Source organism: Falco biarmicus, chromosome 1 (assembly GCF_023638135.1).
Source record: "Falco biarmicus isolate bFalBia1 chromosome 1, bFalBia1.pri, whole genome shotgun sequence".
NCBI classification, from domain to species: Eukaryota; Metazoa; Chordata; class Aves; order Falconiformes; family Falconidae; genus Falco; species Falco biarmicus.
The window spans coordinates 30035381-30059000 of NC_079288.1; the positions used below are offsets into that span (position 1 = coordinate 30035381).

Genomic DNA, 23620 nt, shown 5'->3' on the forward strand with positions numbered 1-23620 from the left:
TGCTTTTAAGTGCCTCCCTTGCCTTGGCAGCAGCGCTGGGAGAGGTCAGTGGAGGTGTGAAATCTGTGGCGCGGACAGGCTGCCAAGGCCTGAGGTAAAGCAGGCACACGGGATGCCTGCTCCAGGCCCGGGCCTGGCCCTTCCACCGTTTCATCTGGGCTTGGGAGCCGCAGCCTGTGGCAGAGAAAAACGACCTAGAAACTCCATCTCTCTGCATGCCTATGGAAAACACATTTTTTTGCCCTTTGGGATGTCAAGACTTTTATTACAGTAGCAAGACTGCTAACCGATGCGGATATACGTACTGCCTTCGGATACAAGGTATTGCGGCACACATCAGTGTCAGTACAGCCCTCTGCCAGGGATCTCGAGGGCAGCCCCTAGCCCTCCACATCAACTTACCCCCAGTCTGTCCTGCTCTGGGGTGTAAAGGTGAGCTTTGCGTCAGGTTTTCTACAGGTCTCCCAGAATTACACCTGACATGACTTCCAGGTGAAGCTGCCACGGCCGGGCGTTGACGCACTCCCTGTGGCTACTGGAAACAAACCTGAAATCTCCCATTTTTACCTCACTTTCGTAACCCGCGGCCCGAGGCATTCCCCGCTCCGCCGCTCCCCGCCGCGCCGTGGCTGAGGGGCCACCGCCCAGCCCGCCCCGCCGCCGCCGCCGCCGCCCCTCAGGTGGCCTGGGACCGGGCGGCCCCGCGCGGCGGACGGATCCCGCGCGGCGCACGGCGGCCACGACGCCGGCGCGCCTGATTGGCTGCCACGCGCCTGGCCCCACATCAGCCCAGAGCCTGCTCTCCTCACGGCTGGGCTGACGGCGGGAGAGCTGGCACCGTAAAGAACCAATTGCCGCAGAGCTCTCGCAAAGGCGCTTCCCTGTCCACCAATGAACAGCCGGATCAGAAGGAGGTGTGCCCAATCGGAGCAGAGCTCTCATCCTGCTCGGCGGGAGGGAGGGTCCCTCCGGGAGGCCCCTCAGCGCTGAGGCGAGACCGGCGTGTCACGTCGGTGGTCGCCGTATTACGCGTTTTAAGATAAAAAAGCACCAGCAGCCCAGCAGCCTTCCTCACCCAAAGCAACCTGTGCATCTAGAAAGAAAATGGGCAGCCAAATCACCTGAGAAGGGACCAAAAATCCTCTCGCAGAGCTGAAAAAGGCAGTTTAAAATGGACTGACCCACTTACTGCTCAAGGAGGAAGGGGTGGGCTGGGAATTCGGTGATTACACTTGGGCTTCTAGGAAAGCCTGTCAGAGCTTCTCATTTATTAGCAGCAGTTTTACTATTACGGCCTTCCTTAGAGTGGGTTATGCCTCCATGTCCCTTGCCCTCTGTCTAGTCTTGCCTCAAGGAAAACCGGTTTTCCTTTCTTTCAAAAGTGACTTTGGAAAAGCGGGAAGGAAAAGAAGGAAAATCAAGCAGCTTTTAACGAGAAAGTGGGCATGAATGGGACCTCCGTGACTACTAAAAATAGTTTGGAGACTAGATTAGGATAGCTGGAGGAAATTAGCCTGAATAAGATTAACCGGAATTGACCATTTTCAAACCTTTTTAAGCCGTGCTTTATACCTACTAATAGTAATAATACCTTAAAAATGAAATCATGTTTTCTGCTTTAGATTAAATTAGTTTAGAGGCCCTTCGAAAGAAGATTCTGATCCCATTAACAGTAAAAAGGATGATGATGGCACTACCTTGCTTATGGCCTCATAAGGTAACAAAGCTGGAGTCAGACTGTGAAATTAACATCAGCGATGAAATGCAGGGACCTGTGAGATAAATGTTTTGTAATAATACCTCACGGCAATCTGTGCGGTATGCTGAGACCTGACCATGATCCATTGATCCAACAATGGATTAGGAAATCTAAAGATTTTGGAAAGTTTTAAAAAATTCCTATATTCACAGTGTATATTCACAGCTGGTTAATGAGTCTGCATTAGAACAAGAAACTTCTGGCTTGTTTGACATCCATGATCTCTGCAACCTCTACGTGGCGTGAGGATACAAGTAACCAGAATCAAAATCAAAAGCATTTGCAGAAAGAGAGGAAGAAAAAAATCAAAAAGGGAAAAAGAAGAAAAAGCAGCAGTGACACATTGCAAGAAAAGCCTCACACAGCTAGTAGCAAAACATGAAGAGAGAAGGCCTACAATGACAAGAGGTCATAAAGCCGTCAGCTGTGACAAGTTGAGGCTGTGAGATGAAGTAAAGACAGAAAAATAAGGGTCAGTGACGTAAAGAGAAAAATAAGGGTCAGTGAGGTTAAGGACTGGTCCGTAGTAACACCAGGTGTCCTTCAAGGCTATGCCTTTTTTTTTTCTTTCAGAAAAAAAAATTAAAAAGAGAGAAACCCACGATCTGCTAATATTTTGGCATCTCAAAGACTCCTGTTTATTCTAAATACTGTTCAGATTGCTGTTAAATACCTATATCCGAGTAAGACATATTGTGCAGTTTCTAGTGCAGATCAGGAAACACAAGTACCCTCACGCTTCTTCTGTCCAGTTCAGACCCTCATCAGAGGATCTTTCCAGAAACCTCACAGTTGTCCTAATTTTATAAGTTTAATGTGGATGAGATCAATATTTCATGCCGTGATGCAATGTATTCTTTGAGTAGACGTGATTTCATTTATTTAAACAAGAAGGGTGAAATACTGTGTAATTTCATAAGAGCTGCAGATTTGGAGAGATGAACGTACCTGAAATAGGCCCATTGAGACAGGTCAGGAAATCAATTAAATACCGGGGAAGATTACCAAATTATCCCGACCTCATATGAAGGCCAACCCTGAGCGCAGGCTTCCAAAGGCAGGCAATAAAATAGGCCTCTGAGCCTCTGTGAAGAATGGGTGGAAAGAAAAAAACAAGCACTTTGCAGAAGCAATTTTGAGGTGAACACGGGATGGAAACTCACACAGTGAAAGAGGAATGTCCCCAGATTTGCAGAAACAAGACCCATTGAACCAGAAACAGCACAAGGGGACCCAGAGAAGTCCATGCCAACTGGAAGCAGAGAATTGCAACTGGTGCAGAAGACAACACACATGACAGTTAATTATATGACTGTCGTGGTTTTGTACCTCCAGGTTCTTTACATGCAAGAAATGCCCTAGAAGCAGACACTTTACTGCGTGCTGGGAGTCTAGGCACAGCACAACACTGAGGGCAGAAAACCAGAAACCTGATAAGCACCTCAAAAATACCTGTCATCTGTTACCAACCCGTTTTGGAAGAGTATGAGGTAGACTTCAGAATATACACAGGTATTAACGTATCAGCAATTTCAGGACGACCTTGAAAGAGAACAAAAGCACCATTTATAAATATATAAAGAATCTATACGCTGCTGAAATCAAGATCCTAACTACCTTCCTGGATCTGAGCCCAACCCTTTCAGGGCCAAATATAAATAAATAAAATAGTAGGAGGTCTGGGCCATTCTGCTAAATGTGAAAATAAGTGTTTTTGCCAGACTGAAACTGGGAAGAAGGCCATAGCAAAGATGTCTATATTCTAGATGTCTACTCAGCTACTCAGCAACTGGATTTAGGCTGAGCCACGAGGTTTAATCGTCAAAGACACAGCATGTAAAATTGGAAAGAGATACTTCAGGTTCTTCCAGTGACTGGGAGAGCTACAGGCTGCACTCCTGACTCTGCGGGAACTCCCTGGGAAGGGGCTGGTAAAAGCAGAGATCAGCCCTGTTGTTTTCAGAGCAGAGATGCTGGGTAGTGCGCAGACGTGGGCATGGGCCACCTACACCGTCCCGAGCACAACAAGAAGCTCTGGGGAGGGTGTTGGGATCCCCCGTGCTTTGGGGTTCTTGTTGGACAATTTAGCATGCGTTTTACGCCCCAGCTCACGCCGTCAGTGCAGAATCTACACTGCAAACCTATGGCTCTGTGTATTGCCATCGCTGTGTTCCTGCCTTGTCTAACTTGGCTCCTGTCAATTAACAATGAGTCAGAACGTGCTCTGAAGGCAATAAAGCACTTTTCTGTCTCTTGGGGATTCTTACTTCGCTCTGCTAACATCCTGATTGGGTTTCACTCCAGAAGGAACTGATAACATCCTCTGACTTATACTTCCCAACTGGTCTTTTCTTAGCCTGGTTAGTCAGGGAAAATCAACGTGAAACCTATCAGAAGAGGGAGTCCATTCATTAATTGGGCTGAATTTCATCCTATACATCTGAGTCAGAGTTTCTCAAGAGTAAAAGACACGAGACCCTTCAGAATCCCTTGACCTCATGCTGATAGTGCACTGAACAGAGATGTCATTTTCTGACATTAGCCTACTATATTCCATATGTCATTTGGGGATTGCACTGTATTTGGAGAAAACATTTAACTCTTTTTAGAATGTAAACTTTTGCATACTACATGAGTCTATACTACTAACAAGTGTCCCCAAGGGCAGCCCCGGCTCAGAGCTTATCCCCGGCTGCCGCCACCCCCCTCTCCATGTCCTGGGCACACAGGTGACCCCCAAGGATGTGTGGCGGAGGCGCAGACTCCCCGTCCCCACGAGGCGCCAGTGGCTTTGCTGGGCCGGGCCCTGGGGGGATGCGATGCTGGGCTCCAGGGAGGGGTTCAGCAGCCAGGGCTGTGGCAGTGCCCCAGCACCAGCCCGGCACCTTCCCACTGGCCTCCATCCCGCATCCCGCTGCACCTCGGGCATGCTCCAGCCGCCAGCCAAGGAGCCTGGCCTCCTGCAGGTGGGGAGCTCCGGACACCCCTCTGCGGCACACGGCTCCGGGGGGGCCTCACTCCGCTCGAGACTGACTGGCACAAGGGGCTCAAATCTCAGGGGGTCAGAAACACTGCGTCAGGGTGTATTCAAAGAGCTGGCACAGAAACACAGCCCAGGGGGGTTTCAAGGTCACGGTGGGGGCCGCTAGCGTGGGGTGCTACTGGTATAGATCATAGGAGTGAAAACCTGTAGTATACTTGAACACCCTAAAAGTACCTGTATATATCGTGATCACTGCCTGTAGCCGCCTATGCCTATAGCCAGCTGTTAACTATAACTGCCTATACCTATCTAAATTTGTAGAAACTCAGTGACGTGGCAATATAGGAATTCTCCTGTGCAAAAATAAATAATTTATTTGTAAATGACAATATCTGTAGAAATTCAATGACATGGCAACATAGTAATTTTCTTATGCTAAAAGAAATGACTTCTACTGCATGGAATTAGTCCGCAGAGGGCCGAACGTGGCTTTATCAGTTGCTGGGTCCGTTCCCCTGTGGCTGCGAAGCTGCCTGGCTCCTGGTCATCAGCTAAAGGGAAAGGGAAAAAGAACAAGTGAAAATGCTGTTTGCAAAGAGTCCCTGAGTGGAAGCCACTGATAAGAGCCTCGCTGGTGCAGGAAGGGCTGTAACATCAGCTCACGCCCCTGAACAAAGCGCCGTGAGGAGCAGCAGGGCAGGCGCTGCCCTCTCCTCCCAGCAAGCCCCGCTCAGGATGAGCCCAGCGTGCAGCGAGCCCACAGCACGTCAGCCCTCAGCGCTTCATGCCGTAGCGCACCCGACGCGGGGAGCGACGCCACGCGCTCTGCTCTGCTCTGCGCTGGCTGCCTCACCTCTGGATCCGGCGCCTGCAGCTGCATGGAGCAGCCCGTGTGCTGTGTCCTGAGGCTGCTTTCTCCTTCGCTGCTGGTGCTGTCAAGGATGGAGAGGGATGCTTTCAGAGGAAGCCAGCCCACCCACGTCAGCGCTCTCACTGCTAACTGAGCACAGGTCCTTCACACCAGGGAGACTTTGCGGGGGCTGTGAGGAAGCTTCTCCTGAGCCCTGACCCACTTCTTTTGGAGCAGAACCACCAGATTGTACTCAAAGAGCAGAGAGGAAAGCTCAGGTGAGAGCGCTGCCTTGGACAGGGACCAAGGCGCTCTGCGACACTGTCTCCCAGGGACCCTTTTGCCCGTTCTACTTGGCTATAAAAGTCTACCTTTGCTGTTTGACACGCGGATAAGCACCAGCCGCGTTACATGGAGTGACACCCTTTCAGCTGCAAGCACACATGAGGGCACCCAGGTTTGCAGCGCAAGGGGACAAGGCAGAGGACTGAAATGCATTTGTCACTGCCGCCGCTGCTGGGTCGCTGCCGCCTGAAGACGCGAGTGCGCCAGGCTGAGGCTGCGCCCCTGCTCCCAGCAGAGCAAAACTTGTTCCTGCAGCGCCGCCGGCCCCTCACCCTTCGGGGCAGCCCCGGCGCGGCTGCCTGGAACGGAAGGCAGAGGTGTTACCTTGGCTGGCTCGGAGAATATCTCGATGGGCCGGACGTGAAGGGTTCCGAGCGGGAGCACTTGGCAGGCCTCTGAGGGGACGGTGACGCACCTGCACGTTCACAGGCCCCTCTCTTCCTCGCTCTGCCCCTCTTGCCGGCCGCCTTCTTCCTGGCCTTCCCTCGTGAGGTGGGAGCGGGCAGCTGTGCATTCCTGCCGGTTGCCGTTTTCCTTGGTCTCCTCGGCAGCTGGGCCTCTTCTGCAGGAGGTCCAGGCTCCTTCTTCATGCAGCGACCTGTGCGCCAAGGAGAAACATCTCCTCAGATGACACAAACACAGCGCTTCACAGAAACAGTCAATGCAGCCGGAGAGATTCAAGACCATTCAGGTAACAAAAGTAGAGCCAACTGCCATTCCAGCAGCATACAGCTTTGCAACCAAGATCTTTGAGGATACTGAGTTCTAAGGATTTCATCTTTCTTGCATAAAATGGTGGAGGATCGAAGATTTGTAAATTTTGGAGACCAAACAGGGTAACAACATCTACTGAGCTTGGAACACGCCCAGTGTTCCTGCAACGTAAAGGAAAACCGTGCGTGTGTCAGTCTGTGTTTTGCCCATACCTTGGCACTTGCTTCGTGTCCAGGGTGGCTCTGCTGATTCTTGTCTCTGCCTCTTGGCTTTAGGAGGCATGGAGTCCTCAGCTGCTGGGCGCAGCACACAGACGAGCTAAAGCAAAACAGATGTCTGTCTGTTTCCATGACAGTTTATTCAGACTTATCCCCATAAAAGCACTGCAGAGCATCCCCCCTCAGCAAGGTGAAGGTTAGTAGGGAACTGTTTGTTCGGAAGAGGTAGGTATCGTTTGCTGACACGTGCATTTGCTCTTACCCAGAGCTTAGGAAGAATGACTGGCTATCACAGGACCTGAGCAAAACTGGACCTGGCAGCATGAGCCGGTCCTGCTGAACAGAACCACCCCGTAGCTGGGGCCTTGCCGCCAGCCAGCCAACAACCCTACCTGCTCCTGTTCATGCTTGTGCCTCTCACACCTACACATGACCCTGGAAAGCCAGTGCCAAGCATGGGGAAAGCAGCCCTAGAGTCCTGTCAGGGTAGCTCTGATCAGGTTCCTGATATTGGCCTGCTATGAGTGGCATCTTAAAAACCAAATGCAAAGACAAAAATCAGTTTAACAGTGATTTCCAAGTCATGCTGCCCACAGAAGTGCCCCTCTTGGCTATCCTTGTTATAACGTCATGTTTTCCTGCCGGTTAATTGCATCGAGGAATAACAAAAGGAGACGACAGAAACCCACAAAACAAAAATAGGAACTAGAAAGGAAAGCATCCGTTATCTTTGTGAGATAAAGTTGTCTTCCACCAGCCAGCTGCCATAGGAGGTGGATGGGACTTGTCCTTCCTGTCAGCACGACCATTTAACACGTGGTAAGCTATGAAATTTTGTCAGATCTCATTTCTATTCATACTGACTTTACTATCACCTAGGACAGGAAAGGCCCAGAAGAACCAACCAGCAAAACACAACGTCACTAGTTAGGACTGTAAGAATGCAAAAGAGCCGTGAAAGAGAAAATGAGCGAGCGTAGCGTTTTCCTAGCTTCTCTGTCCTAGCAGCGAAGCCCAGAGGACTGCCTCTTCCGCGGGCACCCCCCTCCCCGACTCTGCTCTTTAGGTGTACGGAAGCATTAAAGCACCAAGCGGTCTAGTTGGTACCTGTCCAGTGTTCTTGAACAGCAGTAACAGCTTCAGCAGCACCAAGACCTGGTGTTCTCTCCATAGCAGAAATACCAGGCAGCAATATCGAGAAGCGTCTGAATCCCCTGCTGAGCGCTGTGCGGCACTCAGCACTTCATAAACCCACCGCTCCTCGCTTAGCCTGAGCTCCCGATAGATTCACGTCCTTAACCTTTCTCTCTCTCTCTCTCTTCACATCTACCCTGCGAGACATTCCTCCATCTCCTAGATGGACAGCCTGCGTTGCCTCCTTCCCCTCTTACCTACACAGGTTACACGCCTCTGCTCCTCTCCCACCTGAGCTGTGAGCCACACATGCTGGTTTTAACATCACTCGGATGTGCAAGGCAAACATTTCTGTTGCGCAACTCCAGGGCCTTTAGTTTAGTTTGCGTTACTAGAGCTTTCAAAATCATTATTTGTCAATAGGTAATACAAGAAAATACTAAACCTCGTGATCCATCCGCTCGTAGATAGGGTACCGCAAGCCACAACTTTGACACGGCAGGGTGACGGGCTCATCATCTGCAAAGCAAAGCAGAGTTACATCCCCTACCAGAGAGAAGTCTGGCGCAGTTGGATCCCTACGCAACAGGCTGCTGTTCTGTGTCACAGGACGGCAACCTGAGCACACGTTAAGGCAACAGTTACTCTAGTCACACTTGCTGAATTCATTCCACATCAGCAAATCCACGCCATCCAGCGTGAGAGTAGTGTTTTGGGGTCCAAGATAGAGCCAGCGGTCTGCTAAAAAAGCCCACGACTGCCTCCAATAAATCCTTTAGCACCATTTCTCCTTCCACAACCAGCTGACGCTTCATGTCTGCCCCGCTGATAATAGTCTCAGCGATGTCCGGGACGTCACTGCAGAGATGCGCAGTGCTACAGACGTGACCCCACATCCAGATCTTACCTACCCTGCTGCTTAACCGAGGAGGAGCGCAGCTGCCGCACAACCCCAGGCAGAATGTGCCGCGAGCAAACAACTCCCGCTTTCATTGCGAAGCTCGATACTTTGAGACAAAAGAACCGGCAGTGGCCTGGGCTCTCGCCCCAGGGACCTCAGCAGTCCTCTGTGTAGCTGGCTTATACCTTTGCAGTTCTGTTCCACGGGAAAATCAGCCCACTCCCAGTGGCTCTGGAGCTGTCATTACCCAGTGTTTTCCCAGAAAGAGTTACAAACCCTTACGCTTGGATCGGCTGCCAAATGTCCCATATGAAGCTGGTTATTACTCATCTCTGCACCTCACCTCGCTTCTGATTTCTTTGTGCTGCTGAAACATTGCTTCTGCTAATGTCCTTAAGGGGTGTCCCCTACACAGCTGCTATAAATCTGCTTTTCTAGCCCCTTGGGCATTCCCCACAGTGGCCCAGCACAGTTACCTGTTCCTGATTCTCTTCCACTGTGCCGGAGGTCTTGCAAATGTGCATCCTCATCCTCAAAGTCAGACGGTGCACTTCCTCGGGTTTGTACCCCCACTAGCCCGCAGACCCGAGGATGTTCTTTCAGGTCTCGCACCAGTATGTAGCGGTGGCAGTTTTCGCATTCCTCCGTCCGTGTGCTGCAGTAAAGTTCATGGTCAACCATGGCTCTCAAAGGCAGCTGTATTTCGCAGTAAGGGCAGAGGACAAGTCGCAGAAGGCACACAAACGCCTGGAAAATAGAACGAGGGATTATTCTTCACATATGGAAGAGCGAGGCAAAGGTGGAGGGAGGTTCCCCGTTTGCTGAAGAGCTGAGCGGTCCATTCTTTCTTTAGCCAGATCTAAAGCTACGCTGAAGGATAGCCTGGAGTAAGATAGCACGTGAGAAATGTGAAGACCAGCAGGCTGTGTAACCTGTGTAGTCATAAACACGCCAGCTGAAGCACTCCGAAGACTCAGGACATTCCTTTAAAACCTGTCATACTTGGACAGCAGATTCCTTCCCACTGTGCTTCTTGAAGATAGCTTTCAGGGACAGTCTCAAAACCCAGTCCTGATCCCATTGCACTGGGCACTGCTAAGAAAACTTCTCCGTGTGTGTTCTGCGAGGGAACAGATTTACAGCTCACTTACTACTCGGCAAGAATTGCTTGCCTATGTCCTTCACCCGCGACTGAATGACAGGTAAGTTGCCCTTCCAGAGGGGTTACAGAGAGATGAAAGCCCTGTTAGAATAGCAGATGCTGCAAGAATACGTCATCATTTGCTTTACAGGCAAAACTAGAACCACTACGCACAAACGTGCAGGATGAAGTGCTTCCAGGGGTTTGACCTGGTCATATCTTCACCGTTTGAAAATCCTTTGTTTGTCAGCAATAAGCAGACTTAGGTGGCACTTGCAGAGCTGTCTGCAAGGGGGGGCCATAGGAAGGGAAGGGGCTGACATTGATTACAAGATTGCCTGTGACGGCAGCCAACTGGAGTCAGAAATTGAAAAAACCCCTGTTGATTTTACAAACTCTTTTCAAAGTCTGTTGGACATCATGACTTATTAAAATGCACATGACCACTGCAGCAGTCAGAAATGCGTCATGTGAAAGGACCGGAAGAAGTGGAGTTCATCATATTCGGTGTTTCTGAAACAGCGCACCATTTTTCATCCTCATCACTAACAAGGACAAAATCACCAATTATCGCAGATAACCCTTGGATATGAAGACTTGAGCAGGCTCCACTGCTTGAAGGCAGTTTCCAACCACCTTCTCTCAGAGGGTGTGAATTTAGGGCTCGATAAAAAGGGTGCCTCAATCACAATTTGGAGTCCGGCTCCTGGCTGACAGAAAGGCTCTGGAATCGGTGCTTGGAAATGCCATCGAGTAGCTTCAAAACATCTCCTAACATCAACAGATGTTCACCAACCTTGTGGTCCTCCAAGTGTTGTTTTTCCATCTTCATCCCACACTCGCAGGTAACCTACAATAAACAGACCTCATGAGATTAATTGCCACAGAGGACAGCAGTTTTAGAGGAGGAATGCGTTTCTCACCTCCACGTGCTCAGATGCAAAATGGTTCTTCATTTCCGAAATTGGGATGTAAACCTCGCAGTACTGGCACGCTGCAAGAAATCTGCTGCAGTGGACTTCATGAATCGTGAAATTAGAGGCAGGAATATCCTTGTTGCTATGAGAAACATCACAGAGGTTACTTTGCAGAAAATAACACTGACCACAGTTGCAAGCAGTTTTTCACAGCACAAAAATCCTAAGAAAGCTTTTGATGAATTCATGGTTTAGAGAACCGAGTAACTAAAGAGCAAGGCAAGCCCAGCCAGGCCTCCACGTTCCTTCATAGGTGGGATATTAACGCCTATAGCATGCAAAGGTCACAATGTTCACACTACATGGAGATAAAATCAAGGGGGGTGGGTTTCATTATGAGAAAGGCAAATTTTGCAGCATAAACAAGTTATCACCAGGTTCAAGGTGATGAACTAATTAGTAAACTCATCCGTGAAGATCACAGTTTCTTCCTGAAACTAACCGGGCTATGAGAGGTCGAACAGTGCTCTGCTCGGAAAAACTACAGAACAGACCCTCTTGGGCCAGATTTGCTCAGTGAATGATAGCAGTAGCCATCTTACTCTGGAGCCAACACTCCCCCGCTCACCCCCTTCCCAAAAAAAGACTCATTTTCCTGTCTGGAGGACAAGGCAAGGCTTACAAACAGAGAAGATCCAAAAAGAACTGAGGCACTCTGAGCTTCGCCCTTGTTCCTGCCTCAGGCAGGTAGCATCCTTTCTAGATGATGCTCCCCAGACTAAAGCACAACTCAGAACACCAGCATTAGTTCTATAACCTGTTGTGCCTTCCCATGTCACCAAGGAGAAAACCAGCAGAGCCGTTCAGTTTTCTCCTTGGCCAGATCCCGAGCAGGCAACAGCCCGGCAAAGCAGCAAAGTCCAACAGCAGCATCTCAACTGCACGTACACAGCTGCTTGCAAACCAGCCGGGCTGATGCTGCCAGAAACTGCTTGGAGTCCCACGTCCCTTTGGGGAAAAAAAGGGAATGTCTTTAGTTGCTTGTACTCAGGAGGTAACTTCTGAGCTGGCATCGCTGTCGGCGAATGTATTACCGACACCGGTGTGGCTGGGAAAAGGGAAGCGTCATCAGAGAGAAGCAGGAGGTGCCTCTTGGTTCTGTTTTCAACATCCCGGCTTCTGCCAGATGCTGAACCGGAACTTGGAACCATGGAGTTCACGTGTGCCTCGCTGAAAACCAAGTCTTTGTTTCTACCAAATACTTTGGTTCCTGCCTACGTGCTCAAGTCAGAAACTTGAGTCAAGGCTGAGCAGGTTGTCAGGCCCTGACACTGCAGAGCCACGTGCCAGCCGTTTGTAATGAAGGGGGCATGTTCGTTAGTGAGCTGCCCCTCCCAGCCCGTGGCAGCATGTCAAGGGGATACATATGGATGTGTGTGCAGTGATGGCTCCCGGAGACCCCTGGCAGCCTCCGCTGCATGCCTTACCAGTGACCGCACCGCAGCGTTGCCGCCTGGTTATCGGCGGCCGAGGGCATGGCTGTGTCCTGGGATGAAGAGCCGGGTTCCTCCTGCTGCCTCGGCCCCGGGCCTCCCTGGCGGGGGGCAGGTGTGTAGGGAGGAAGATGGTGAGGGAGGTGGGTGTGTAGGGGGGAAGGAAGATGGGGACGGGGGTGGGTGGGTGGGTGGGCAGGTGGCTAGGGACGTGGGTAGGTGAGCAGAGAGCTCAGGAGAGACGGCTGCGCTCTCAGCACTGCAGGGAAAGCGGCTACGGCAGTGCGAGGGGCCTGGTGCGGCGCAGCACGGGCAGAGCTGCTCCCCGCTCCCGGCTGCGGGCGCTCCCAGCTCTGCGGGGATGGGTCTAGCCCAACAACGCACCCGACAATCCACCCAACAACGCACCCAACAATCAACCCAACAATCCACACAACAATCGACCCGCGCTCCCCAGCGCCGTGGCAACGGGCGGTGGCACGCGGCCAGGCCCCACCCCCTTTCCCGGCCGGGACCCGCCCCCTTCCCTTCCACGGCCAGGCTCCGCCCCGCCGATGCACTCGGCCCCGCCCCACTGCTCCTGGCGGTGCTTCAGCCCTGCCCCCGGGCCAGCCCGGCCGGCGGCTGCGCAATGCGGTTCCGCGCTCTCCTCATTGCGGCTGGGGCAGGGCACGAGGGCTCTTACGCGCTCTCCTTTTTGTCCTGGATCTCTGCCCTTGCAGGTGGAAGAACAAGGATGTGTACGCAACAGCGATCCACAGCTTGAGGGTGCGTGAGCTGCAGACTCCGGCGTGCATGACTGCAGCGCGTGCTGGCCTTGGGTCCATCATTCCCCTGCAGCTCCAGACTATGCTGAGCCCTCTAGAGATGGAGCTGAGGACGTGCGGGCTTCCCTACATTAAATGGAGTTCCTCGAGGTGAGGAGAACTGCAAACCTGAAGATCAAATGTGAGGAAGAGAGAAAAGCCTACACAAGTGTGTATATTCTTGTTCTGTCAGCGAATGGTGAAAAAAAAATCAACGTGTGCGCAACAGTTGTAGAGCTAGTTGTTGGCATCCAGAGCCTGCAGCTCCTGCGCTTAGGAAAGCTGTGTTATTACCTGTCTGTCGCGTATTGCCCTTTCCAAGAGCCGGATACATGTCAGAAGAATATTTACTCTTGAATCTTGTCCATTTCCTGGTAGAAGCGTATCTGTAGCTGAGAAATGACTCGGAGTAAGCGCAAACACACGCGGAGCTGACGGAGACCAAGGGGAAAACTAAGCAGAAGGCGCGGCTGGGAGCCGCTTTGTTCCCGTCTGGGATGCGTGTTCCCAGGCAAGTGCCACAGGGAAGCGCGAAGGAGGTCGGTGGAAGTTTGTGGCGCTGGTGTTGCTGCCAGCAATGCGCTTGGGGGTTGTTCCTGGCCCGTGGATGGCGCGTTTGGTTTGGGTTTCACGCCCCCGTTCCAAGGCCTCGGCGCCTTGGGTGGACTTGCTCCCAGGGGCCGGAGAGCTGGGAATGCCGGTGTTCTCCAAGGCCGGGAGTACGGCTGTGAGTCAGAAAATGCTGCTAATGTCCGTCTTCTCCTTCCAGAGAGCACGTCCGAGTGGAACATATCTGCGTCTTGGCCCTGAAAGGCGTGCTGCAAAGTTACTTGATACATATTTATTACAATTAATTATTTGTGATTACAAATAACACAGACTTTGTATCGATGCTGTTTATACCTCGCTGTGTAAATGAAGCTTCTTATCCTGCAGAAATGTCACACCGGTAAATACCCTTCACCGGCTGGTTTTCTCAGAGGGATGGTCTGAGCCCTGCAAGAGGAGGAGCTCGGGGGTGGGGGCGGCACTGGCTTTTTGTTTCTTTGGTTGGTTGGGTTTTTTTAATGCCACTAGAATGGAAGTGCTGCAGCGGTTTGCCTGGAGCTCAAATGGCCTTCTAATTAAAGCTTTTTCTAATCATCATCACTTCCTTGTGCTCTAAATCACTTGACCTTGTCTGTAACAGGCTTGTTTGTCAAAGCAGAGATTGGTTTGTGGTTTTTTTTTTTTTTTTACAACTATCTATTCATTCAGAATGTAAAATTACACTACACAATGGCAGAACTCTGGAGCTGGGTATTAGTTCTGGCTTGGTGTGTGTCCATCTCGGTACCGTTCGCAGCATTAACCTGTTAAGTGCTCTTGGCCATGGAGTGTAACTTGCATAAAGGAGATTCTTAACATCCCTTGAGATGTATCGTGTCCTTCTTTGGGGCTGGAAAGAATTAACTCCTGGGCTGCTGCAGCTGCGCTGGTGCAGGGGAACGGAGCTGCTGGAAACAACGCTGCAGACTGTCTGGCCTCCCGCAGGTGGGGAGCTCCGGACACCCCTCTGCGGCACATGGCTCCGGGGGGGCCTCACTCCGCTCGAGACTGACTGGCACAAGGGGCTCAAATCTCAGGGGGTCAGAAACACTGCGTCAGGGAGTAATCAAAGAGCCGGCACAGAAACACAGCCCAGGGGGGTTTCAAGGTCACGGTGGGGGCCGCTAGCGTGGGGTGCTACTGGTATAGATCATAGGAGTGAAAACCTGTAGTATACTTGAACACCCTAAAAGTACCTGTATATATCGTGATCACTGCCTGTAGCCGCCTATGCCTATAGCCAGCTGTTAACTATAACTGCCTATACCTATCTAAATTTGTAGAAACTCAGTGACGTGGCAATATAGGAATTCTCCTGTGCAAAAATAAATAATTTATTTGTAAATGACAATATCTGTAGAAATTCAATGACATGGCAACATAGTAATTTTCTTATGCTAAAAGAAATGACTTCTACTGCATGGAATTAGTCCGCAGAGGGCCGAACGTGGCTTTATCAGTTGCTGGGTCCGTTCCCCTGTGGCTGCGAAGCTGCCTGGCTCCTGGTCATCAGCTAAAGGGAAAGGGAAAAAGAACAAGTGAAAATGCTGTTTGCAAAGAGTCCCTGAGTGGAAGCCACTGATAAGAGCCTCGCTGGTGCAGGAAGGGCTGTAACATCAGCTCACGCCCCTGAACAAAGCGCCGTGAGGAGCAGCAGGGCAGGCGCTGCCCTCTCCTCCCAGCAAGCCCCGCTCAGGATGAGCCCAGCGTGCAGCGAGCCCACAGCACGTCAGCCCTCAGCGCTTCATGCCGTAGCGCACCCGACGCGGGGAGCGACGCCACGCGCTCTGCTCTGCTCTGCGCTGGCTGCCTCACCTCTGGATCCGGCGCCTGCAGCTGCATGGAGCAGCCCGTGTGCTGTGTCCTGAGGCTGCTTTCTCCTTCGCTGCTGGTGCTGTCAAGGATGGAGAGGGATGCTTTCAGAGGAAGCCAGCCCACCCACGTCAGCGCTCTCACTGCTAACTGAGCACAGGTCCTTCACACCAGGGAGACTTTGCGGGGGCTGTGAGGAAGCTTCTCCTGAGCCCTGACCCACTTCTTTTGGAGCAGAACCACCAGATTGTACTCAAAGAGCAGAGAGGAAAGCTCAGGTGAGAGCGCTGCCTTGGACAGGGACCAAGGCGCTCTGCGACACTGTCTCCCAGGGACCCTTTTGCCCGTTCTACTTGGCTATAAAAGTCTACCTTTGCTGTTTGACACGCGGATAAGCACCAGCCGCGTTACATGGAGTGACACCCTTTCAGCTGCAAGCACACATGAGGGCACCCAGGTTTGCAGCGCAAGGGGACAAGGCAGAGGACTGAAATGCATTTGTCACTGCCGCCGCTGCTGGGTCGCTGCCGCCTGAAGACGCGAGTGCGCCAGGCTGAGGCTGCGCCCCTGCTCCCAGCAGAGCAAAACTTGTTCCTGCAGCGCCGCCGGCCCCTCACCCTTCGGGGCAGCCCCGGCACGGCTGCCTGGAACGGAAGGCAGAGGTGTTACCTTGGCTGGCTCGGAGAATATCTCGATGGGCCGGACGTGAAGGGTTCCGAGCGGGAGCACTTGGCAGGCCTCTGAGGGGATGGTGACGCACCTGCACGTTCACAGGCCCCTCTCTTCCTCGCTCTGCCCCTCTTGCCGGCCGCCTTCTTCCTGGCCTTCCCTCGTGAGGTGGGAGCGGGCAGCTGTGCATTCCTGCCGGTTGCCGTTTTCCTTGGTCTCCTCGGCAGCTGGGCCTCTTCTGCAGGAGGTCCAGGCTCCTTCTTCATGCAGCGACCTGTGCGCCAAGGAGAAACATCTCCTCAGATGACACAAACACAGCGCTTCACAGAAACAGTCAATGCAGCCGGAGAGATTCAAGACCATTCAGGTAACAAAAGTAGAGCCAACTGCCATTCCAGCAGCATACAGCTTTGCAACCAAGATCTTTGAGGATACTGAGTTCTAAGGATTTCATCTTTCTTGCATAAAATGGTGGAGGATCGAAGATTTGTAAATTTTGGAGACCAAACAGGGTAACAACATCTACTGAGCTTGGAACACGCCCAGTGTTCCTGCAACGTAAAGGAAAACCGTGCGTGTGTCAGTCTGTGTTTTGCCCATACCTTGGCACTTGCTTCGTGTCCAGGGTGGCTCTGCTGATTCTTGTCTCTGCCTCTTGGCTTTAGGAGGCATGGAGTCCTCAGCTGCTGGGCGCAGCACACAGACGAGCTAAAGCAAAACAGATGTCTGTCTGTTTCCATGACAGTTTATTCAGACTTATCCCCATAAAAGCACTGCAGAGCATCCCCCCTCAGCAAGGTGAAGGTTAGTAGGGAACTGTTTGTTCGGAAGAGGTAGGTATCGTTTGCTGACACGTGCATTTGCTCTTACCCAGAGCTTAGGAAGAATGACTGGCTATCACAGGACCTGAGCAAAACTGGACCTGGCAGCATGAGCCGGTCCTGCTGAACAGAACCACCCCGTAGCTGGGGCCTTGCCGCCAGCCAGCCAACAACCCTACCTGCTCCTGTTCATGCTTGTGCCTCTCACACCTACACATGACCCTGGAAAGCCAGTGCCAAGCATGGGGAAAGCAGCCCTAGAGTCCTGTCAGGGTAGCTCTGATCAGGTTCCTGATATTGGCCTGCTATGAGTGGCATCTTAAAAACCAAATGCAAAGACAAAAATCAGTTTAACAGTGATTTCCAAGTCATGCTGCCCACAGAAGTGCCCCTCTTGGCTATCCTTGTTATAACGTCATGTTTTCCTGCCGGTTAATTGCATCGAGGAATAACAAAAGGAGACGACAGAAACCCACAAAACAAAAATAGGAACTAGAAAGGAAAGCATCCGTTATCTTTGTGAGATAAAGTTGTCTTCCACCAGCCAGCTGCCATAGGAGGTGGATGGGACTTGTCCTTCCTGTCAGCACGACCATTTAACACGTGGTAAGCTATGAAATTTTGTCAGATCTCATTTCTATTCATACTGACTTTACTATCACCTAGGACAGGAAAGGCCCAGAAGAACCAACCAGCAAAACACAACGTCACTAGTTAGGACTGTAAGAATGCAAAAGAGCCGTGAAAGAGAAAATGAGCGAGCGTAGCGTTTTCCTAGCTTCTCTGTCCTAGCAGCGAAGCCCAGAGGACTGCCTCTTCCGCGGGCACCCCCCTCCCCGACTCTGCTCTTTAGGTGTACGGAAGCATTAAAGCACCAAGCGGTCTAGTTGGTACCTGTCCAGTGTTCTTGAACAGCAGTAACAGCTTCAGCAGCACCAAGACCTGGTGTTCTCTCCATAGCAGAAATACCAGGCAGCAATATCGAGAAGCGTCTGAATCCCCTGCTGAGCGCTGTGCGGCACTCAGCACTTCATAAACCCACCGCTCCTCGCTTAGCCTGAGCTCCCGATAGATTCACGTCCTTAACCTTTCTCTCTCTCTCTCTCTTCACATCTACCCTGCGAGACATTCCTCCATCTCCTAGATGGACAGCCTGCGTTGCCTCCTTCCCCTCTTACCTACACAGGTTACACGCCTCTGCTCCTCTCCCACCTGAGCTGTGAGCCACACATGCTGGTTTTAACATCACTCGGATGTGCAAGGCAAACATTTCTGTTGCGCAACTCCAGGGCCTTTAGTTTAGTTTGCGTTACTAGAGCTTTCAAAATCATTATTTGTCAGTAGGTAATACAAGAAAATACTAAACCTCGTGATCCATCCGCTCGTAGATAGGGTACCGCAAGCCACAACTTTGACACGGCAGGGTGACGGGCTCATCATCTGCAAAGCAAAGCAGAGTTACATCCCCTACCAGAGAGAAGTCTGGCGCAGTTGGATCCCTACGCAACAGGCTGCTGTTCTGTGTCACAGGACGGCAACCTGAGCACACGTTAAGGCAACAGTTACTCTAGTCACACTTGCTGAATTCATTCCACATCAGCAAATCCACGCCATCCAGCATGAGAGTAGTGTTTTGGGGTCCAAGATAGAGCCAGCGGTCTGCTAAAAAAGCCCACGACTGCCTCCAATAAATCCTTTAGCACCATTTCTCCTTCCACAACCAGCTGACGCTTCATGTCTGCCCCGCTGATAATAGTCTCAGCGATGTCCGGGACGTCACTGCAGAGATGCGCAGTGCTACAGACGTGACCCCACATCCAGATCTTACCTACCCTGCTGCTTAACCGAGGAGGAGCGCAGCTGCCGCACAACCCCAGGCAGAATGTGCCGCGAGCAAACAACTCCCGCTTTCATTGCGAAGCTCGATACTTTGAGACAAAAGAACCGGCAGTGGCCTGGGCTCTCGCCCCAGGGACCTCAGCAGTCCTCTGTGTAGCTGGCTTATACCTTTGCAGTTCTGTTCCACGGGAAAATCAGCCCACTCCCAGTGGCTCTGGAGCTGTCATTACCCAGTGTTTTCCCAGAAAGAGTTACAAACCCTTACGCTTGGATCGGCTGCCAAATGTCCCATATGAAGCTGGTTATTACTCATCTCTGCACCTCACCTCGCTTCTGATTTCTTTGTGCTGCTGAAACATTGCTTCTGCTAATGTCCTTAAGGGGTGTCCCCTACACAGCTGCTATAAATCTGCTTTTCTAGCCCCTTGGGCATTCCCCACAGTGGCCCAGCACAGTTACCTGTTCCTGATTCTCTTCCACTGTGCCGGAGGTCTTGCAAATGTGCATCCTCATCCTCAAAGTCAGACGGTGCACTTCCTCGGGTTTGTACCCCCACTAGCCCGCAGACCCGAGGATGTTCTTTCAGGTCTCGCACCAGTATGTAGCGGTGGCAGTTTTCGCATTCCTCCGTCCGTGTGCTGCAGTAAAGTTCATGGTCAACCATGGCTCTCAAAGGCAGCTGTATTTCGCAGTAAGGGCAGAGGACAAGTCGCAGAAGGCACACAAACGCCTGGAAAATAGAACGAGGGATTATTCTTCACATATGGAAGAGCGAGGCAAAGGTGGAGGGAGGTTCCCCGTTTGCTGAAGAGCTGAGCGGTCCATTCTTTCTTTAGCCAGATCTAAAGCTACGCTGAAGGATAGCCTGGAGTAAGATAGCACGTGAGAAATGTGAAGACCAGCAGGCTGTGTAACCTGTGTAGTCATAAACACGCCAGCTGAAGCACTCCGAAGACTCAGGACATTCCTTTAAAACCTGTCATACTTGGACAGCAGATTCCTTCCCACTGTGCTTCTTGAAGATAGCTTTCAGGGACAGTCTCAAAACCCAGTCCTGATCCCATTGCACTGGGCACTGCTAAGAAAACTTCTCCGTGTGTGTTCTGCGAGGGAACAGATTTACAGCTCACTTACTACTCGGCAAGAATTGCTTGCCTATGTCCTTCACCCGCGACTGAATGACAGGTAAGTTGCCCTTCCAGAGGGGTTACAGAGAGATGAAAGCCCTGTTAGAATAGCAGATGCTGCAAGAATACGTCATCATTTGCTTTACAGGCAAAACTAGAACCACTACGCACAAACGTGCAGGATGAAGTGCTTCCAGGGGTTTGACCTGGTCATATCTTCACCGTTTGAAAATCCTTTGTTTGTCAGCAATAAGCAGACTTAGGTGGCACTTGCAGAGCTGTCTGCAAGGGGGGGCCATAGGAAGGGAAGGGGCTGACATTGATTACAAGATTGCCTGTGACGGCAGCCAACTGGAGTCAGAAATTGAAAAAACCCCTGTTGATTTTACAAACTCTTTTCAAAGTCTGTTGGACATCATGACTTATTAAAATGCACATGACCACTGCAGCAGTCAGAAATGCGTCATGTGAAAGGACCGGAAGAAGTGGAGTTCATCATATTCGGTGTTTCTGAAACAGCGCACCATTTTTCATCCTCATCACTAACAAGGACAAAATCACCAATTATCGCAGATAACCCTTGGATATGAAGACTTGAGCAGGCTCCACTGCTTGAAGGCAGTTTCCAACCACCTTCTCTCAGAGGGTGTGAATTTAGGGCTCGATAAAAAGGGTGCCTCAATCACAATTTGGAGTCCAGCTCCTGGCTGACAGAAAGGCTCTGGAATCGGTGCTTGGAAATGCCATCGAGTAGCTTCAAAACATCTCCTAACATCAACAGATGTTCACCAACCTTGTGGTCCTCCAAGTGTTGTTTTTCCATCTTCATCCCACACTCGCAGGTAACCTACAATAAACAGACCTCATGAGATTAATTGCCACAGAGGACAGCAGTTTTAGAGGAGGAATGCGTTTCTCACCTCCACGTGCTCAGATGCAAAATGGTTCTTCATTTCCGAAATCGGGATGTAAACCTCGCAGTACTGGCACGCTGCAAGAAATCTGCTGCAGTGGACTTCATGAATCGTGAAATTAGAGGCAGGAATATCCTTGTTGCTATGAGAAACATCACAGAGGTTACTTTGCAGAAAATAACACTGACCACAGTCGCAAGCAGTTTTTCACAACACAAAAATCCTAAGAAAGCTTTTGATGAATTCATGGTTTAGAGAACCGAGTAACTAAAGAGCAAGGCAAGCCCAGCCAGGCCTCCACGTTCCTTCATAGGTGGGATATTAACGCCTATAGCATGCAAAGGTCACAATGTTCACACTACATGGAGATAAAATCAAGGGGGGTGGGTTTCATTATGAGAAAGGCAAATTTTGCAGCATAAACAAGTTATCACCAGGTTCAAGGTGATGAACTAATTAGTAAACTCATCCGTGAAGATCACAGTTTCTTCCTGAAACTAACCGGGCTATGAGAGGTCGAACAGTGCTCTGCTCGGAAAAACTACAGAACAGACCCTCTTGGGCCAGATTTGCTCAGTGAATGATAGCAGTAGCCATCTTACTCTGGAGCCAACACTCCCCCGCTCACCCCCTTCCCAAAAAAAGACTCATTTTCCTGTCTGGAGGACAAGGCAAGGCTTACAAACAGAGAAGATCCAAAAAGAACTGAGGCACTCTGAGCTTCGCCCTTGTTCCTGCCTCAGGCAGGTAGCATCCTTTCTAGACGATGCTCCCCAGACTAAAGCACAACTCAGAACACCAGCATTAGTTCTATAACCTGTTGTGCCTTCCCATGTCACCAAGGAGAAAACCAGCAGAGCCGTTCAGTTTTCTCCTTGGCCAGATCCCGAGCAGGCAACAGCCCGGCAAAGCAGCAAAGTCCAACAGCAGCATCTCAACTGCACGTACACAGCTGCTTGCAAACCAGCCGGGCTGATGCTGCCAGAAACTGCTTGGAGTCCCACGTCCCTTTGGGGAAAAAAAGGGAATGTCTTTAGTTGCTTGTACTCAGGAGGTAACTTCTGAGCTGGCATCGCTGTCGGCGAATGTATTACCGACACCGGTGTGGCTGGGAAAAGGGAAGCGTCATCAGAGAGAAGCAGGAGGTGCCTCTTGGTTCTGTTTTCAACATCCCGGCTTCTGCCAGATGCTGAACCGGAACTTGGAACCATGGAGTTCACGTGTGCCTCGCTGAAAACCAAGTCTTTGTTTCTACCAAATACTTTGGTTCCTGCCTACGTGCTCAAGTCAGAAACTTGAGTCAAGGCTGAGCAGGTTGTCAGGCCCTGACACTGCAGAACCACGTGCCAGCCGTTTGTAATGAAGGGGGCATGTTCGTTAGTGAGCTGCCCCTCCCAGCCCGTGGCAGCATGTCAAGGGGATACGTATGGATGTGTGTGCAGTGATGGCTCCCGGAGACCCCTGGCAGCCTCCGCTGCATGCCTTACCAGTGACCGCACCGCAGCGTTGCCGCCTGGTTATCGGCGGCCGAGGGCATGGCTGTGTCCTGGGATGAAGAGCCGGGTTCCTCCTGCTGCCTCGGCCCCGGGCCTCCCTGGCGGGGGGCAGGTGTGTAGGGAGGAAGATGGTGAGGGAGGTGGGTGTGTAGGGGGGAAGGAAGATGGGGACGGGGGTGGGTGGGTGGGTGGGCAGGTGGCTAGGGACGTGGGTAGGTGAGCAGAGAGCTCAGGAGAGACGGCTGCGCTCTCAGCACTGCAGGGAAAGCGGCTACGGCAGTGCGAGGGGCCTGGTGCGGCGCAGCACGGGCAGAGCTGCTCCCCGCTCCCGGCTGCGGGCGCTCCCAGCTCTGCGGGGATGGGTCCAGCCCAACAACGCACCCGACAATCCACCCAACAACGCACCCAACAATCAACCCAACAATCCACGCAACAATCGACCCGCGCTCCCCAGCGCCGTGGCAACGGGCGGTGGCACGCGGCCAGGCCCCACCCCCTTTCCCGGCCGGGACCCGCCCCCTTCCCTTCCACGGCCAGGCTCCGCCCCGCCGATGCACTCGGCCCCGCCCCACTGCTCCTGGCGGTGCTTCAGCCCTGCCCCCGGGCCAGCCCGGCCGGCGGCTGCGCAATGCGGTTCCGCGCTCTCCTCATTGCGGCTGGGGCAGGGCATGAGGGCTCTTACGCGCTCTCCTTTTTGTCCTGGATCTCTGCCCTTGCAGGTGGAAGAACAAGGATGTGTACGCAACAGCGATCCACAGCTTGAGGGTGCGTGAGCTGCAGACTCCGGCGTGCATGACTGCAGCGCGTGCTGGCCTTGGGTCCATCATTCCCCTGCAGCTCCAGACTATGCTGAGCCCTCTAGAGATGGAGCTGAGGACGTGCGGGCTTCCCTACATTAAATGGAGTTCCTCGAGGTGAGGAGAACTGCAAACCTGAAGATCAAATGTGAGGAAGAGAGAAAAGCCTACACAAGTGTGTATATTCTTGTTCTGTCAGCGAATGGTGAAAAAAAAATCAACGTGTGCGCAACAGTTGTAGAGCTAGTTGTTGGCATCCAGAGCCTGCAGCTCCTGCGCTTAGGAAAGCTGTGTTA

The 23620-nt window shown here is 51.8% G+C and overlaps 2 protein-coding genes across 2 annotated transcripts; both read right to left on the reverse strand.

Moving 5' to 3' along the window:
* Positions 1 to 5098: 5098 nt before the first annotated feature.
* On the reverse strand, positions 5099 to 11563 carry LOC130143918 (uncharacterized). The gene is made up of 8 exons (XM_056326872.1): positions 10969 to 11563; positions 10842 to 10895; positions 9381 to 9651; positions 8449 to 8522; positions 6864 to 6969; positions 6262 to 6535; positions 5596 to 5674; positions 5099 to 5293 (listed from the first exon to the last, which is right to left on the reverse strand). The coding sequence occupies exons 1-8, from the start codon at positions 10999 to 11001 to the stop codon at positions 5237 to 5239; spliced, it is 948 nt and encodes a 315-aa protein (XP_056182847.1). The 5' UTR covers positions 11002 to 11563; the 3' UTR covers positions 5099 to 5236.
* A 3604-nt stretch (positions 11564 to 15167) lies between these two features.
* On the reverse strand, positions 15168 to 22568 carry LOC130141424 (uncharacterized). The gene is made up of 9 exons (XM_056322387.1): positions 22519 to 22568; positions 21038 to 21173; positions 20911 to 20964; positions 19450 to 19720; positions 18518 to 18591; positions 16933 to 17038; positions 16331 to 16604; positions 15665 to 15743; positions 15168 to 15362 (listed from the first exon to the last, which is right to left on the reverse strand). The coding sequence occupies exons 1-9, from the start codon at positions 22566 to 22568 to the stop codon at positions 15306 to 15308; spliced, it is 1101 nt and encodes a 366-aa protein (XP_056178362.1). The 3' UTR covers positions 15168 to 15305.
* Positions 22569 to 23620: the final 1052 nt, after the last annotated feature.